The sequence below is a fragment of the Schistocerca piceifrons genome, chromosome 10 (genome assembly GCF_021461385.2).
Source record: "Schistocerca piceifrons isolate TAMUIC-IGC-003096 chromosome 10, iqSchPice1.1, whole genome shotgun sequence".
NCBI lineage: Eukaryota > Metazoa > Arthropoda > Insecta > Orthoptera > Acrididae > Schistocerca > Schistocerca piceifrons.
In genome coordinates this window covers 50,305,327-50,324,957 of record NC_060147.1, presented here as the reverse complement: position 1 = coordinate 50,324,957, position 19,631 = coordinate 50,305,327, and the positions used below count along the sequence as shown (strand labels likewise).

Below are 19,631 nucleotides of genomic sequence, written 5' to 3'. Positions count from 1 at the left end.
TCCGGAACCGCGCGACTGCTACGGTCGCAGGTTCGAATCCTGCCTCGGGCCTGGATGTGTGTGATGTCCTTAGGTTAGTTAGGTTTAAGTAGTTCTAAGTTCTAGGGGACTGATGACCACAGATGTTGAGTCCCATAGTTCTCAGAGCCATTTGAACCATTTTGAACTTTCCGTATGGTCGATTTTAGTTGCCACAATGTTGAGAATGAAATGTGGACAAGATACCTAAATTTCATATAATATTTACTGTATAACAATATCTCATTTAATTTAAGTACCACATAGGTGTCGTATGTAATATTGAGAAATATTCCGTCTTTCGCGACTGTAATAAAAGTTTTATATACACACGGCGCCTTTGGCTTTATTTTAAAGCACTTCCATCGATGAAAGGTATGGCACATACACAATGGTACTCGTGTTCTATTTCTTGTTTTTGTTCCACAGTCGCAGTTTTACCAATGGTATTGAAATATATCCCTCTTCTGCAACTGTAATAAGCGACTTATTTAGACCAGACGCTTTTCTCTCTTTTGAAGCATCATAAGAGGACTGTATTTTGTGTCCTCCATTGTCAAGTCACCTTTCGTAGTTTTGTGCTGCGGTAGCACAATATTCAACGTTTGTGTTGGCTCATCAGTGTTTTAGCAAATAAATGCTGTTTGTGTGTGCCACACACAAAATTATATTTGACATAGCTCTGAGCACTTCACTGACAGACGGTATATTCAAGTCCTAATGTTTTTGTAAGTCCACAGTTTTGTTTAATGTATTTTGTCTACTTCCTTTTGATTGATTGAAGTGCTTTAAAATAAAGCCAAACGTGCCCAGTGTAAGTAAAACTTTTGTTACAGTCGCGAAAGGTGGAATATTTCTCAATATTACATACGACGCTTATGTGGTACTTAAATTAAATGAAATATATAGGTATCTTGTCCACATTTCATTCTCAACATTGTGGCAACTAAAATCGACCATACGGAAAGTATACTCTATGGACTTTTACCTCTGCAAACTCTTCACAATTTCGTGCAAAGGTTTACTATATTTAATGCTGCATAATAACTGCGTTGAACATCGAAACAAAATTAAGTCCTTTATGGGGGAAGGTATCAGTCAAGAAGATAGGTAAAAATCTAATTTTTGAGCCAAATAGTTTTTGTGGAATCGAATGATAAAGAGTGTCAAAGCAGTCGGAACACAATGTGTCTGCACAGGCGAGCAGTGCAGTGACAAAATCGCCCACAGCGCGGAATGCAGGGAGCACGTCTTTGTAGCAGCGAAAGGGTTAATGCGGCCGTGGCGGCTTTACTTCATGAACTGCGCGCTCCCCCCTACACGTAAGCTTGCGAACTATGCTATACTATGGCGCTGCTTCTATTGGCGCGTGCGTCGTGTTCAACTGGCAACGCAGCAATCTCCAGCGTCTGGGCGAGCATGCGCGAGCCGCCAAGATAAAAGAATTGAACTATAGTAGTTCTTTAGCAATTATTTATTTTCATAAAAGTTTCACCCTCTGTTTTACCCCCTTAGTGGTTGAATTTCTAAAAATGCTGAAACACGTCTTTTTTTATTTTCTGACTGAGAAACCGAATACGAGTTTTCGTAGTTCTATCTTCAAAATTTCCTTAATATCGACCTACTTTCAAAAAAATTTTTCATCGCCTGTTTCTACCTTATTTGCAGTGGAATTTCAGACAACCCTTCTTAAACGATTCCCACAGTATAAGATCCACACTTTCTCCAAACTTCAAGTTACTGTTCTCAGCAATATGTGCTGGGCGATGGTGGGCCAGTCACGCAGTCACTCAGTCAGGACATTGCTTTTTTATGTGTAGAGTGTGTTATGTATGAGACGGAACTATGGGCCTCATGGAAAAAGGGTGACCCGGCTGAGTCACGCAATTTGACTCTTAGTCTGATCACAAGGGGTGGCCATTATAGCACGCGTTGATCAATTAGGCTGACGTGAGGATCAATGAACTGTACTTGACGGGATGTATCTGGAACAACTTAGGTGATTAGAAGCTAGTAGACAGGAATACAATAAAATACTTAGCTTTAATTCAGCATCAGCGATGAACGTCGATCTTGACTTTGTACAATAATATTTACAAGTGCATTTACAGACTGAACTGCGACTACTCCTTTACAATTCTGATTGCTTCACACATATAGATCAATTGTCAATGCATAAACTGTATGTGGCGCCTGGCTGGGTCGTAGCTACTGACTTAGCTGAAGGCTATGCTAACTAGCGTCTCTGCACATGGGATCTCAGAAGCTCTACCGAGTGAACCATTCCTACTAAAGTCGGCTGTAGAACTGGCCAGTGCGCCAGCTTGTCTCTTAAGACCAGCCGAGTGGCGGCGCTCGGTCTGCTAGCGTCGACAGTGGCGACTCGCGGGTCCGATGTGTACTGACGGACCGCGGCCGATTTGAAGCCTACAGCCTAGCAAGTGTGGTGCCTGGCGGTGACACCACAGAGTGCTTCAAAAGTAACTGTACATACTTCGTGGGTGTTGTCTGAAACTGCTTATTCCACAGTTAACCAGTAGCATACGGATCGCAAGTGCAACAAAAAATTAATTCTTCTCAGAAGGTAACGACACGAAGTGACCCGAAATTCAACGCAACTACGTACTGTAGGTTTACTCGAGGACATGTTCAAAATTATGTCCATGTGGGCGAAGACAGTGACGTGCTCGATTTGTTTCCGACTCCGTTCATCTCGTTCAGGACAGTTGCGCAGCCATTTTCAGTTCGTTGCTGCAGTTTGCACTACGTGCTCAACTGCGTCACCGTGCACGAGCTCCTCGGGACGGCCCCAGAGGTGGTAGTCGAGGGCCGAGCAACTGGTCCCGCACGATCTGTCCACTAATCGGGATGAGCGACACTGAACCAGCGGCCTTGCCGCAGTGGTAACACCGCTTCCCGTCAGATCTCCGAAATTAAGCGCTGTCGGGCTGGGATCGCACCCGGATGGGTGACCGTCCGCCCTGCCCGGCGCTGTCGGCAAGCGGGGTGCACTCAGCCCTTGTGAGGCAAACTGAGGAGCTACTTGACTGAGAAGTAGCGGCTCCGGTCTCGGAAACTGACATACGGCCGGGAGAGCGGTGTGCTGACCGCGTGCTCCTCCCCACCACCTTACCCCCCCCCCCCCCCCCCCGCCCCACAATATCCGTATCCAGTGATGCCTGAGGTTGGAGGATGACACGGCGGGCGGGCAGTACCGCTTGGCCTTCACGGCCTGTCTGGGTGGAGTTTAGTTTCTTAGTTTTATGGATACTCTCTTGGCTGCCGACTGAAATATGCAGGGGCACATCAGTCGATATGCAGGCGAAGACGATGCGCCTGAAGCCATGTCTACCGCAAATGATGTTACGCGTCTTTAATCCGAAATAAAGCAGTTTCACACAAAAATTTATTTAACATTTTACTCTTATTTTGATGCATACATTACACCCACGAATTGTGTACAGCTGCTTCTGAATTACCCATATATGTAGTGTGCTCTAATCGCGTTACCAACGTGCTTCCAAATGGTTGTAACACGGTGCGTTACCGGACTTGAATTCCCATTCGAAATACCACACACACACACTAAAAAAAGTTTTGCATCGCCTGGGTTCCGAGAGTTCCGGAACCTGTACAGAAAATTGGAATAGAGATCAACATAAACATCATTTCCGCCCTTTTTATTGCTCATGAAAACAACACATTGCACCTTCAGAGGTGGTGAACACACCGGTACACAGCGGTAGCTCTAATACCGAGTAGCCCGTCCTCTTACATTGATGCATGCCTGTAGTCGTCGTGCCATAGTATCCACCAGTTCATCAAGGCACTGTTGATCCAGATTATCCCACTCCTCAACGGCGATTCGGCGTAGATCTGTCAAAGTGGTCACGTCGTCCAGAAACAGCCCTTTTCAATCTATCCCAGGCAATTTCGACAGGGTTCATGTCTGGAGAATATGCTGGCCACTCTAGACGAGCGATGCGTTACACTGGAGGAATTTATTCACAAGATGTGCACGATGGATGCGCGAATTGTCGTCCATGATGACGAATGCGTCGCCAGTATGCTGCCGATATGGTTGCACTGTCGGTCGGAGGATGATATTCACGTATCGTACAGCCGTTACGGTGCCTTCCATGATTACCAGCGGTATACGTCGGCCCCACATAGTGGCACCCCAAAATAGTAGGAGACTTCCATCTTGGCCACAAAGTGTACAGGAAACCAACCAATACGGACAGGTACCTTCATGCCTCCTCCCACCATCACCCCACGCAGAAGAAGTCCGCCCTGCACACGCTAACGAAGAGAGCGTACAGGATAAGCGACGAAGAACATCTGAAGACAGAACTTGAACGCCTCAGGTCCATTTTCGGAACTAATGGCTATGGGAAGCAGATGATAGACAGCACCATGTCGACAAGGGAGAAGACTAATAGGAAAGAGGAGAAGGAGGCACAGAGCATTGCTGTGTTACCATATGTACAAGGGGTCACCGAACGTATTGGCAAAATTCTACGAAAAGCCGACATCAAACCAATTTTCCGAAGCAGAAACAAAATATCAGACATGCTCGGTTCTGCCAAGGATGCAGCTGACAAACTACACACAGCTGGCGTGTATGAAATTGGTTGTGGATTAGTCTACATAGGTGAGACGGGACGTCCGATTAGCACAAGGCTCTCGGAACATGAAAGATATATCCGCCTGAAACAACACACTAAGTCAGCAGTGGCGGAACACCGAGACGAGTGCGGGAAACCAATATTTTTTCAAGAAGCCCGCGTCCTGGCGAAACAGCCTCTCACTTTCAAAAGAAAGATTAGAGAGGCGATAGAAATAGCCAAAAGACCCGCCAACATGAATAGAGAGGACGGGTACAAGCTTCCGAGGTCTTGGCTGCCTGCAATAGCAGGGCTACGGAGCGGCGGCAGAGCCGTGGCGGCCCATGCAGACACGCGGAGAGCCGCAGTAGTGGTCGCGAGCACACAAAGCAATGGCACGCCGCAGCCGGCTTCTGGACAGCATGGAAACAGTGTGACGTCACAGCCATCACCTGTTCGCTATTCGTCCGTCTCCTCCAATGGGGTGGATTAATATAACGACCAATAGAAAACAGCTATTTCAGCCAATGACAGATAATAAAGGAAACACCAATAAAGCATACCTTTCACCCCTCCTCCTCCTCCTTTTACAGCCAATCAAGTAACGACACGGTTTCCTCGTGCAGCTATTTAAGGAACCAAGTGTGTTCATTTAGCAGTTAACGTAAGGCCCTGATGAAGGCTAGCTGCAACGCTGGCCGAAACGTTGGCGCATTTTAAAATTATGACGATGCGGTCTGATACCCTGAAGAATTTTATTGAAGAAGACAACGGCCGCGGAAGCCTACGCTTACACTTCCATCTTGCTTTATTCGCTGAACAGTGTACCTAAGGCGTTCAGCCTGACCGGGTTGTCTCCTAACACGTCTCCGACGATTGTCAGGTTGAAGGCATATGCGACATCGGTGAAGAGAACGTAATGCCAATTTTGAGCAGTCCGTTCAGCATGTTGTTGGGAATATGCGACATCGGTGAAGAGAACGTAATGCCAATTTTCAGCAGTCCATTCAGCATGTTGTTGGGCCCTTCTGTACCGCGCTGTATGGTGTCGTGGTTGCAAAGAGGGACCTCGCCGTGGATGTCGCGAATGAAGCTGAGCATCATGCAGCCTATTGTGCACACGGCGCCCTGTGGCTGCACGAAGAGCATTATTGATGGCGGGTTTGCTGTCAGGCTTCCTCTGATCCGTAATCCGTAGGTAGCGGTCATGCACTGCAGTAGTAGCCCTAGGGATGCCTGTGCGAGGCATGTCATGGACAGTTACTGTCTCTCTGTATCTCCTCTATGTTGGAACAACATCGTTTTGGTTCATTCCATGACGCCTGGACACTTACCTTGCTGAGAGCCCTAAAGTAACAATACACACGCGATCGAACCGAGGTACTGACTGTCTAGACATGGTTGAACTACAGACAATACGAGCCGTGTACCTCCTTCCTGGTGGAATGACTGGAACTGATCAGCTGTCGGACCCGCTCTGTCTAGTAGGGGCCGCTCGTGCATGGTTACTTACATCTTTGGGCGAGTTTAGTGACATCTCTGAACAGACAAAGCGGCTGTGTCTGTGATACAATATCCACAGACAACGTGTATCTTCAGGAGTTCTGGGAACTGGGGTGATGTAAAACTTTTTTGGATGTGTGTATCTACTCAGGCCCCTGTACAAGTTTGTAAGGGAAGTTTTAGAGCACCCTGCATAGCACTGCCGGTTATGTATGGGAATTGCATGACCTACAGACGTCTTGTGCTTGAACCTGTGGTGTAACCGCCAGACACCACACTTGCTAGGTGGTAGCTTTAAATCGGCCGCGGTCCATTAGTACATGTCGGACCCGCGTGTCGCCACTGTCAGGGATCGCAGACCGAGTGCCACCACAAGGCAGGTCTCGAGATACGGACTAGCACTCGCCCCAGTTGTACGGACGACGTAGCTAGCGATGCACACTGACGAAGCCTCGCTCATTTGCAGAGCAGATAGAATAGCCTTCAGCTAAGTCAATGGCTACGACCTAGCAAGGCACCATTAGTAACATTGCATGTATCTAAAGAGTCTCACTTGTATCGCCACAATCTCCAGATGTACCACAAGGATGGATTAAAGTTAAGTATTCCAGAAGCTACGTACTTTTCTTTATAGCATTCATTACGTATCCTGTTTCAAACCTCACGCCATCCTGCTTTAGCTTAGCGCGTGCCTTTCGGCTTCCTCTCATTGTGTCTAGGCTGTCTTGTCTGGACACAACATTTTTTGGCGACGAGGATGGGATCCAAAAAATGTTGTGTCCAGACAAGACAGCCTAGACACAATGAGAGGAAGCCGAAAGGCACGCGCTAAGCTAAAGCAGGATGGCGTGAGGTCTGAAACAGGATACGTAATGAATGCTATAAAGAAAAGTACGTAGCTTCTGGAATACTTAACTTTAATCCATCCTTTTGGTACATCTGGAGATTGTGGCGATACAAGTGAGACTCTATAGATACACGCAATGTAATACAAATGGCGCCTTGCTAGGTCGTAGCCATTGACTTAGCTGAAGGCTATTCTAACTATCTGCTCTGCAAATGAGCGAGGCTTCGTCAGTGTGCATCGCTAGCTACGTCGTCCGTACAACTGGGGCGAGTGCTCGTCAGTCTCTCGAGACCTGCCTTGTGGTGGCGCTCGGTCTGCGATCCCTGACAGTGGCGACACGCGGGTCCGACATGTACTAATGGACCGCGGCCGATTTAAAGCTACCACCTAGCAAGTGTGGTGTCTGGCGGTGACACCACAGAACCCTATTAAGAGCTTATCAGATACACGCCACGCAGGATTGCTGCTACGTTGCTTCCCAAAGGTGGACCATCTTGCTGTTAGGTAAGTGGTCATAATGTTTCGGCCCAGTAGTGTATGTCTGGAGATACGAGTATATCCTTGTAGAGGCACGGGGCGTTCAGTTGGGCTACCTGTGTGCTGACACTGCAAGCGGCGCCCCGTACGGTCAGCCACCACGACCCGTGTGGTGAAGCGTGGCTGGAAAGCTTGACATGCGTGCCACCTCCTTCCATTTTCCTGCTAACTGCAGGAGTCTCGCGTTCCACAGGTTGCTTCGGGAGGAAACACGATGAAACCCTCCATATAGTGTGTGTCCAATTGGCGAACACATTTGCGTGTGGATGAACTGTGCTCCTAAAATGTGACTGCCATTTGCAGTCTGTTGCAATAGGACCCTTGTTTGCGTCGTTCACACTCCACTGAATGCCTGACTTTTTCTCATATCAGGTAAATGTGGAAGCCATACGAATGTAACAGCTCAGCTTGCCTATGAGACTGTTGCAAATGAGTGCTGACCGTTCTCTGCACAAGTTAATTATCCAATATCTCAAGATTCGATTGTTTCCAGACATAAGCTTCTAACATTATTTTGCAATACTGACCAGGACTGTCTGCTGGGAAAGCTTGAGATACTTATTTTTAAAGACTGTCAATATCTTAGTGGTTTTTTTTTTCGGTTGACAGGCTGTTTGCGTAATGACCATGTAGGGTCAGGGCCTTCTTCGCCAAATACTAGGCTAGTCAGTAGAGCGACATTGGGAATTCCAACCTGGAATATTTCAATTTGAGACAATATGTCTCACTCACAACATTACGAGGGTAAGACAATTAGTATTGGCAATTTAGTTATATTTATAACGCTGATTGGCGGACAGCTACCAATCGTTGACGACATGGACATCCACGAATAGCCTCTTTCCTTCCATCTTCCCTTACGTCATGACTAGCCAGTCATATTAGAGCGCCAAATAAAAGTTTTACAACACTGAAATCAGACATCGATAGTCTGTAATAAACAGAAGCACTTATCCCCATGCAAAACCAATTGTGCTCTGAGGAAGGCCGTTTCAATTCGGCCGGAACGTTCGTTTTAGTTTTTTATTGTTGTTAGTTTTTAGCAATGACGTGGCAATACCCAGAAGACTTTTAATCGCTATAATCACTAGTTATATTTTTGTTTATTTTGATAATACTGTCGTTATGCGTTGATGACGAATGCTTTGTTCGTTTGTTGTTATATCTTTGCAATTTTCAAGCTGCTAGGTTAGTTTCGCTATCGCTGCCGTGCTGTTAATCATGGCTGTCCCGCTGTCTGTTTGCACCAAAGAAGAGCAACGTTCAGTGATCCCTTTTTTGTAGTCGGTAGGCGTATCAGGGGCCCAAATTCACCGAAGACTTTCGGCACGGTACGGGAACAGTGTTCTGCCACAACGGGGTGTCTACGAATGGATTGAAAAATTGTCGCACAAGTGATATGCATGAAGGAGTTTTCCGCCACTAACAAAGAAACCATTGAACGTTCACGTGAAATGATTCTCTTAGACAGACAATTAACTATTGACAAAGTGGCACATCGTCTGCAAATTAGTCACCGCTCTGCCTACGAAATCATCCAAAAAAGACTTGCGTTTCATAGAGTTTGTGCAAGATGGATCCCAAAACAACTCACACACTTGCATAACCAAACGCGGTTGGACATCTGCAAAAACATTTGGATCTCTATGGTAACGAAGGGGACAACTTAGACAGGATCATTACTGGTGACGAAACATGGATGCATCATTACGAGCCGGAGGGTAAACGGCATAGTATGGGATGGAAACATCGAAATTCGCCGTGCAGGAAATAGTTAAAGACCCAACCGTCCGCAGGAAAACTGATGCTTATGGTTTTTTGGGACGCACAAGGTCCAGTACTGGAACATTATGGGGAGAGGGGCACAACAGTAAACAGTGTACGTTACAGTGAGATGCTTACTGCCAGGCTAAAGGCTGCAGTTCGAAGCAAACGCGGAGGACTGCTGTCAAAAGGTATTGTGTTGTTGTACAACAATGCCCGTCCGCATACTGCTGCCCACACTGCTGAAACGCTCCAGAAACTCAGATTTGAAGTACTGAATCATCCTCCATATAGTCCCGATCCTGCCCACTTCTATCACTTGTTTGGTCCACTCAAACAGGCATTAAGGGGCTGTCGATTTGCCTCGAACGAAGCAGTGAAAGAAGCGGTGCATTCCTGGCTCGCAGCTCAACCGAGAACCTTCTTTTATGAGGGCATCAGGAAGTTTGTACAACGATGGACCAAATGCTTTGAAACGCAAGGAGGCTATGTCAAAAAATGATGTTCTTGTAAGTTTTCTATTTGATTACAACAAAATTTTATTACTACTTTGCGAATAATAATTGACTTGCCCACGTAAAAGCTCAGTGAATGCGATAATGTACAAGGGTAATCCCAAAAGTAAGGTCTCCAATTTTTTATAAGTACATAGACCTGCTTATTTCTACAATGGTTTACAGCTTGAACATTTAGCTATTTTTCGACATAATTTCCGTCGATGAATTTTTGTAGACGCTGTGGCAGTTTTTGTATGCCCATGTCATACCAGCTCGCCGCCATGCTGTTCAGAAAGTTATAAATCTCTTCTTTCAACTCGTCGTCGGAGCTGAATCGCTGGGACCACAATTAACGCTAACAGGTACTGTGAGATTCTGAAAATACTCAAACGGGCAATTCAGAATCGGAGAAGAGGAATGTTGAGCGAGGGCGTACACATTCTCCATGACATCGCTCGCCCACACATCTATCGGCAAACCGTTGCTCCCCTGCAACAGTTTCAGTGGAACATTCTCACCCAATCACCCACTCTATAGTCCTGACTTGGCGCTCAGTGACTTTCACCTGTTCCCTATGTTAAAAGATTTGGCCGGAAGGCGATTCAGCTCCGACGACGAGATGAAAGAAGAGGTTCATAGCTTTCTGAACAGCTGGTATGACATGGCACACAAAAACTGCCACGGCGTCTACAAAAATACATCGACGGAAATGGTGATTATGTCGAAAAATGGCTAAATGTTTAAGCTGTAAACTGACGGAAACCATTGTAGAAATAAACAAGTCTATGTACTTATAAAAAATAGGAGACCTTACTTGTGGGATTACCCTCACGAGGAACTGCCCGATGCTGTTAAGGACGCATTCTGCACTACATCTACTTCCACACATAATATTGTGTGGCGGGGTACCACCTGACTGAGCCTTCCCACTCTGGGAAGAATAATTGTTGTCTCTGTATAGGCTTTCTCCTGGTGGTCATGAAGATGTTTGGTGGGGGGGGGGGGGAGTAATATGTTGTCCGACTCTTCCTGGAAAGTGCTCTCTCGAAACCTTACTTTTGGGATTACCCTCGTATGTGTCTGTATGCGTCTCGGGGGGGGGGGGGGGCGGGGGGGGGGCCGAGAGGAGAGGGGAGCCGTCGGTCTGCTTATGCAGAGAGTGAAGTCAATATCCGGCCAGTCTTGTGGGGTGTACTCATGTCGATTGATCACGGTGCACGACGACTGACGTTTTACATTTCTTGTCGGTTGATTTAGAGACGGAAAGTTTAGAGGGACCTCAGTGTAACGAGATGTTGGTGTTGTGTTGTTTTGTATGGCAGGCCGCGTGCTGGGTGGACACGTGCGGGCAGTCTTCACGCTGATCACATTCATCTTCGTGGCGTGCGTCACGTACACCGTGACCAGCTTCCGGGAGATACCGCTGGACGTGCTGGAGGCGGACGAGGCTCGTCAGCAGCTGCACAGCCAACAGGTGAGTCCAGCTGCTGGAGGAAGAACACCGGCACACCAGCTCTGAGAGCAGACACTCCAGTGGCTAGCTATATCTCCAATGGACCATCTAAGATCAGGGTCCTTTAGGTTCCATAAAGAGGCAGTTGCCGGCCGCGGTGGTCTCGCGGTTCTAGGTGCGCAGTCCGGAACCGTGCGACTGCTACGGTCGCAGGTTCGAATCCTGCCTCGGGCATGGATGTGTGTGATGTCCTTAGGTTAGTTAGGTTTAAGTAGTTCTAAGTTCTAGGGGACTGATAACCACAGCAGTTGAGTCCCATAGTGCTCAGAGCCATTTGAACCAAAGAGGCAGTTCGGTTTCCGTAAGGTGGATGTTTACCGTGTTCATTGCGGTTGTGGAAAGTCATATATTAGTCATACTATGAGGATTGTGGAGGACCGGCGTACTGAGCATAGCCGTCTCATATACCAACAACAGCCGAGCAAAGTCAACGTTGCACAACGTTATCTTGTCACCGGTCATCCTAGGAGATATAGCAATGCGGAATTCTGGCATACACTCTTGGCTGTTTGAATAGTTTTATGAAGGAGGTCATTCTACATCTACATCATACTCCGCAAGCCATCTAATGGTGTGTGGTGGAGGGCACTTTCGGTACCACTATCTGATCCCTCCAACCTTGTTCCAGTCATGAATAGTGCGTGGGAAGAATGAGTGTCAGTAAACCTCTGTATTGGCTCTAATTTCTCGAATTTTCTCCTCGTGGTCAATACGCGAGATATATATGGGAGGAAGTAATATGTTGTCTGACTCCTCCTGAAAAGCTCTGTCCCGAAGTTTCAATAGTAAATCTCTGCGTGATGTATGGCACCTCTCTCGTAACGTCTGCCAGTGGAGTTTGTTCAGCATCTCCGTAACGCCCTCTCGCCAGCTAAACGATCCCGTGACGAAACGCGCCGCTCTTTGTTGGATCGTCTCTATCTCCTCTATCAGTCCTGTATGATAGGGATCCCAGATAGATGAATAATACTCAAGAATCGGGCGAACAAGCACCTTATAAGCCACTTCTTTCGTTGGTAAGTTACATTTACTCAAGATTCTTCTGATGAATCTGAGCCTGGTGTCTGCTTTTCCCACTATCTGTTTTATGTGGTCATTCCACTTAAGGTCACTCTGGATAGTTACGCCTAGATATTTTACGGCAGATGCTGTATCCAGCTGTTTGTCATCGGTAGTGTAGCTGTACATTGATATTAAATTAACAAGTAACCTTCTTCTTCTTGCGTTACGGCCTCTGTAGGAACACAAGTAGCCCCTTCGTGAACTGCATTTTCCTCTTCTTCGCCCACAACCTTTCTTCTCTCCCGCTCTTCTTCCGAGATCTTCAGTGCCCTTTTCTCCTGTCGGCTCCACTGGTGACACTCTAATCTTCTCCTGTATTCTTCTCTGTCGTTGATCTCCGGCATATTGATCGGTGTATATTTGTTCCTCCAATTTTCCTTTCCTTCGACCTTGATCCCAAATTCCAACCAATCCTTCCGAGCCCGCATCTCGTGGTCGTGCGGTAGCGTTCTCACTTCCCACGCCCGGGTTCCCGGGTTCGATTCCCGGCGGGGTCAGGGATTTTCTCTGCCTCGTGATGGCTGGGTGTTGTGTGATGTCCTTAGGTTAGTTAGGTTTAAGTAGTTCTAAGTTCTAGGGGACTGATGACCATAGATGTTAAGTCCCATAGTGCTCAGAGCCATTTGAACCATTTGAACCAATCCTTCCGAAGTTCGACAATCCACCTGGTTCCTGTCTTTCCCCTTGTCCTCCCTGTTGTTTCTGACACTCTCATTGTCATTCTGTCCATACTCATCCTAACTACATGTCCAGCAAATCTTGCCCTTTTGAGTCTGATTTCCCCGGGTATTGTTCTCATGTTCCTGTACAATTCTTCCCTATGTCTTCACATCCACATCTCTCCACCTCTTTTGGGACCGAGTATTTTACTCAGTATTTTTCTCTCTTCTCTCTCTAGTTGTTCTGCCCCCATTTCTTCCTAGTGTCATCGTCTCAGCAGCATATAATACTGCACTTCTCACCGTTGCCTTGTAGTGGCTTATCTTTGCCTCTGTGGATATATTCTTTTTTTTTGTATATCTCTCTCGTAATGCAGAAGGCTGACCTCATCTTCTTTATCCTTTCTGTTATTCCCTCCTTGCTCCTGTTTCTTCCTGTTATAAATTCTCCCAGATATTTAAATTTGTCCACCATTTGCACAGTGCCTTTCGGTGTTTCCCAGTCCACAGTGGTACTTAATGTCTTTGTCTTGTTATAGGCGATCCTCAGTCCCACCTTTCTGGCTACCTTACATAAGTTGTCGAGTTGTGTCTTTCCGTGTTCTTCCATCTCACTTACTATTGCTATGTCGTCTGCAAAGGCTAGGCAGTCATTTGTCCCCCACATGGGTCTTTGGTATTCCGATTTCCTCGTTTACTGCTCTGCGCTGCTTGATCACTTCGTCCAGTGCTATACTGAACAACAATGGTGGCAATCCATCTCCCTGTTTAACACCAGTCTTGATCTCAAATTCTTCTGACAATACTCCTCTGAATGTCACCCTTGCTTTTGTGTCTGTCAGAATTAGTTTTATGAGTTCTTGTGTAGTTCCATGAAGTCCTCTGTTTTTCAGGATCCTGACAAGAGACTGTCTGTCTATGGAGTCATATGCCTTTGTGAAGTCCACAAAGGTTATTACTGTCTTTTTTGTTTTTTAAGGCTCTGTGTTCTATCAGTTGCTTCAGGATAAATATCTGTTCTATACAACCTCTTCCCTTCGTGAATCCCGCTAGGTAGTCGCCAACTGTTCTTCTACTCTCTTGAGCAATAGTTATGACAGCACCTTGTATCCGACCTCTAGTAGCGATATTCCTCTGTAGTTGTTTGCATCTCTCTTGTCCCCCTTTTTATGTATTGGTACTACAATTGCAAGTAACCTTATAAATAGAGATTGTGGTTTTTGTTTAAATTCTGAATGCAGTCCAGCTCTCTTCTTTGTCAAAGAACAGAGGGACAGAGTTAATGCTACTTCACCTATTGACTATTAATTAACATCGGTCATGTTTAGTTTGTGATGGCGGTAGTGTTTACAGCTTGTGATTGTGTATGTGTGTTGTCTTTCCATAGTTTCTGTGCAGATCGAGGTTTTAAAATCCCTTGCACAGCACTTACTTGCTGCAGTTATGCCTTGAAAATGGCAGGATATGCTGCTGTCGTAAAACATCGGTGGTTGTCAGTGACGTCACCCGGCTGCATTCCCGCAAGTTGTTTGAATATTTGTCACTCGTTTCACGAGGTCAATCGTGTGCTCAGCGTGTGAACGTGATACAGTGTGTGTCGTCGCCCAGTTGACTTTATCCCTTATCGTGCAACATTACAATTTGCTTACGCTGCACTGTTTGACTGTCCCGCAATAAAGTAACATCACATCTAAAATTTGACAGATGTCAGCTCAACGTAGGACCAGTTAGTGGTAAATACGTAGCACTGCCGGTCATCCTTTTGGATTTCTGCAACATTATTCTATGTCTTACTGCAGCCTACTATCATGAAGTATATCCCACCTAAACTCATAAAGTTCCTATAAAAAACGCAATCAGGCGCGGTGTATCAATTTGATACTTGATATTCAGACAACTGTAAAAGAAGACTACACGCTCCAAAAAGAATATAAGCGCATTTTATATTCTAAATTAGCTTTCTATTACTTACTAAGTTATGTTCATAATCAAAGAAATTACCTGTTGAAATGACACACAGGAACGGGCGCAGTGTATCAAACTGAGCAATCAGCAGATAACTCGACAACAGAGCAGACGCGTTGATACTGAAGCACACAACAACGGAAGATACTAGCGAGAAGGCGCCAGTGCTGCCAATTGCTGACATATAATTTACAGCAAATATCGACGTGTATTAATTTGAACAGCTCCCCCAACAGAATTCACAGCAGTGCGCTCAGAACATACTGAACGTTCATCAGCTGTGGGGCACACGTGATGTAGGTGTGCAGAACAAGCCTATACTCGGCCACCATCGTCGGTGACCTTCTGCTACTACAGTGGGTTCCACGAGTGTGTCGGTAACATTGTACCGCTTTGCCGTCTTGTACCACATTCCATAATTGTGTGTTGTCGCGTGTTGCAGAACCAGCAGGGGAAGCCGGACAGCGCCGAGTACACAAAGATATCCACGGAGGCGTCGGTGAATGGCTACGGATACGGCAGCGTGTCGCCAGACTATGCTAACCAGGTTAGTTTTCTTTATTCTCTTTTTTTATTTTTGAGGAGTGGCTGTATGCAGCCACATGGTTTACTTAAATGGAAAAGAAAGAAAAAAGAGAAACCACATTTTTCTAACATGTGTGGGAATTAGATGTACATCCTAATCTCCTTCTCTCTCCTGCCTCTGTCCATCTCCACCTCTGCCTTTCCTTGTCCATCTCCTCCTTCTGCCTCTCTCTGTTCATCATCTCCTCCACCTCTCATTGTTGATCTTCTCCTCTCCCCTCTCTCTCTCACTTCTCCTCCCCTCTCTCTGTATCTTCTCCTTTCCCTCTCTCTCCGTAATCTCCTCCTCCTCTCTTTCCATCTTCTCCACGCTTTCCACTTTCCATATTCTCCTCTTCCTCTCTCTCCATCTTCTCCTCCTCCTCTCTCCATCTTCTCTTCCCCTATATCTTCTCCTCCCCCTCTCTATCCATCTTTTTCTCCCCCTCTCTCCTTCTCCTCCCCGTCTCTATCTTCGCCTCATCCCCCTCTATCCATCTTCTAATCCCCCTCTCTCTCCACCTGCTCCTCCTTTCTCTCTGCCCATCTCCTCCTTATACATCCATTTCGTCCCATCCTTCTAGTGATCTCCTCTTCCCTCCCCTCTCTGACCTTGAGCCTTGTTTATTGCTATTGCAAATTCAGATTCTGTAGCAGCATTTTAATCATAAACCAATAAGCCATAGATACAACTTTCCTGTCACTATTGCACATTTTATATATATACTCATATATTAGAAAATATACAGGCTATAGCTGTCTGAACATTTATTATGGTAACGTATAAAAATTTGAAGTAAATCGGAAATGTACATTTAGAGATTTTTGATAACCATGCTTTTCATATATATATATATATATATATATATATATATATATATATATATATATAGATATATTAAAGAACTGGGTATCTAAAAACGCACCCGTATTACAATTCAACGTTACGTCAAAAATTTCAAAGCAGTCAGTGGTGGAAATGAGCGTTTGGCGTCATTGGCCGGGAGGCCCCTTTCGGGGCAGGTCCGGCCACCTTGGTGCACGTCTCATTACATTCGACCCCACATTTGGAAACCTGCGCGCCGGATGGGGATGAAATGATGATGAAGACAACACCCAGTCTGTGAGCAGAGAAAATCTCTGATCCAGCTGGGAATCGAACCCGGGCCCGTAGTACGGCAATCCCTCATGCTGACCACTCAGCTATCGGGGCAGGCAGTTGGTGATAAACCTACAGAAATTAACGATTTTGATCACACGAACATTTTCATTTTTATGTATAGACATCAGTTTACTAGACCCGATGTCCAATTCCTCGTGACAGCCAGTAGAAACTAATCTAACTGTGTACGCCAGGTCCGCAGCATTTACTTGTGGGCTAACTAGGCCGCATCGCTAAGTGCCCGGTCAACCACTCTTTTTGTAACACCCCACCCGTCACTTAGCTGGTTTTGGCGTGTGTTCACCCCAGCTAATTGACTAACAGATCAACAGAGAGTGCAAAACTGCAGCAATATCGGATAACGCAAAAAAGTAATACGGCCCTGTGACTCCTGATTGAACTGCGGTGGCAGTGTTGACACAAATTTATTCAGAATTGATCACTTTTAATTAAAAAGGGGTGCAAATTGATGCTATATTCAGCTGTTGAACACAGATGCAAATGTTGAACATAAAATTAATTAAGAAAGTGACTTGAGATTTCAACTACTTGATTGAAAACAGATGCAGTCGATTAGCACAAATTTATTTTAACTCCCGACCTTCAATCATCACATTACAAGACTCTCCTATCAGGCAGTAGTAATAAATTGCGTTTGCGTGGAGTAAAGCATGGTAACTCAAAAGTAATTCCTATCAACTGACCCAGGCGTAATGCGAAGTGTGAGAAGAATTCTACAATACACGGCCCATGAATCCCTCATGGAAACTTTGCCGACATGATCCAACAAATTAATCAGTGGCCGGAGCGGGCGCAATATCACCGAATACAGCGTGGCAGAGCATCATCGTTGTGTGGACGTCGGCCGACCTTGTGGTGCTGCAAGGCTGCGCTTGTCTATTCACTCCTAGCTATCTTGCTCAGTACTAAGCTCAATCGTTCCATTTACTAAGTCCTAAACTGCAGAGATGCTCACTCTTTCTCAGGCAAGCTGAGTAAAGAACACCACGTCCGCACTCTAGGCAAGCTGGGAACGGAAGACCTCTACTGAGACTTCTGCCAGTCTGCTCTTCGCCTCGGTTTCCCCTCCAGAAAAATCACTTACGCCAATTGCAGCGCAAGTCGCGTTAATTATGCGTCACTTCCCAGTGCCGACCAATGCCTGCTCTGGGAAGTGAGCAAATTCCCACAAAATTTCCCTTCCTCTCAACTTCTTCTATTTAGCTCCCCCCAGACCACCCATAAAGGTTAGCGTCTGCACAAACACCAAGTTTTCCAGAATTCTGACTCCCAGGAGAGTACTTCAAATTCCTTGGTCCTACGTTCCCATTGGAGGCCGGCGTATTTCATGCTGTCGTTCTTCACCTGATTTACTTCAGGCTCTGTGGACCGTGAATTCACCGTGAAGTAGCTATAGTCACGAACACGCATATTTTGACCTCAGTTGACTGATCCACTGTAGCTTTGCGTGGCTTTCTCGCATGTTTCACAGAAAGTGGGATGACGGACATTTATCAACAGGCATAAAGTTCTCCATCTGTTTCCCGGTACAGCAGCAAGGAGTCGGGGTCAACCACCCGCTCACTGTCACTCATCTTAAGGCGGCTGGAGGCGGCGCACCATTACCGCTTTCTCAGAGCTTGAGCCACCCTAAGCTGCCTATTGTCACTTCTCTTAGCCACTCCCCCGGCCGGCCACACTCAACTCTAAATGATTCCCTGGGGTAAACTAGCGTCCAGTGAATCGACTCGTTTCCACAAAGTTTTCATGTTGTGTGACTTACTTTAAAACCATCACCCGACATTAATTATTCCAATACGTCCATACTATACCCTCTACAAGATGCATTGAGCCTCGTCAGTCATTTTTGTTCAGCCCTACTGTTCGCTCAACGTGAGTTAGGTTATCTTTAATGACTTCATGTACGGGGCATAGTTCTTGCCATCTTACATTTTCACTGCACACTAAAGAGTACACGCAGTTGCGCAGGCGGCCATCCGCAACTCGGCTGCCTCCCCCTCTCACTGCCACATGTTGATCAGAGCCGAACACAGGCGATATTACACGAATGTTGCTGACACAAGTCGTACCGTTCACTCACTTGTGAGCTTTCGATCGGGAAGGCGTCTGCAGCCGTGCACTTTGCAGCTTGTGCCGTGCTTACAAGACGATATTGAGTAGAACAAAGGCAGATTATCGCAGCTTGGTGCAAAGAGCACACAAATGTTTTAATCGACAGCCAGTGGACCCTTATGAAACTTTCGTAGTTTTAAATAATGGCAGTATTTGGAATAAGTATAGTCACTGGGACAAGGGTAGTCGTGGGAATGTGGAGAAAACATCATTAAAAATGAACCGAATGACACAAAATAATAATCATGAATATATGATACATCCTTCTATATACATTTCCATGGATAATTGCTCGTAATTTCCCAGTTGTTGAAGGGAAGTTTAATTAGAAATACGACTATAAAATACAAAGAAGTAAATAAATGCGAAATGTGTAGATTAGAACGTAGTCTTCGGTTCTTGCCTAATATATCACAAAGGCCAGAATAACCTCTAACTGTATTTTCAGATTTTAATTGCACTTCATACTTTATGTAAACATGTCAGTCCGTGGTTGGAATAGGTAAATCATAATCAAGGCGACAACGACAAATGTGTTTGTCGATTCACGAAAGTATATTCTTTTAAAAGAAGTAAGCTTGTACAATGGGCAGTGATAATGGACTGCGGCATTGTTCACAATTATTATCTATGACATGCTGTATGCAAATTATCCACTTAGTGCGTATTTTAAAACAAACGAAATGAGATTTGTAATAAGGTAATATGAAAAGAGCGTCTCTTATTTGTGGCTAATAAATTAGCTTCGTAAAAAATATGTATGAAGCTGGGCATTTAAATGCCCTTTTTCCTATTATAGT

At 45.7% G+C, this 19,631-nt stretch overlaps 1 protein-coding gene across 1 annotated transcript in view; it reads left to right on the top strand.

The window, feature by feature from the left end:
* LOC124718682 (membrane-associated transporter protein) overlaps nucleotides 1-19,631 on the top strand; it is a 152,300-nt gene that overhangs the window by 60,988 nt on the left and 71,681 nt on the right. The window contains exons 5-6 of the mRNA XM_047244306.1: nucleotides 11,096-11,247; nucleotides 15,415-15,519. Of these exons, the coding sequence (XP_047100262.1) occupies nucleotides 11,096-11,247; nucleotides 15,415-15,519 (257 nt within the window). The remainder of the gene's footprint in view (nucleotides 1-11,095; nucleotides 11,248-15,414; nucleotides 15,520-19,631) is intronic.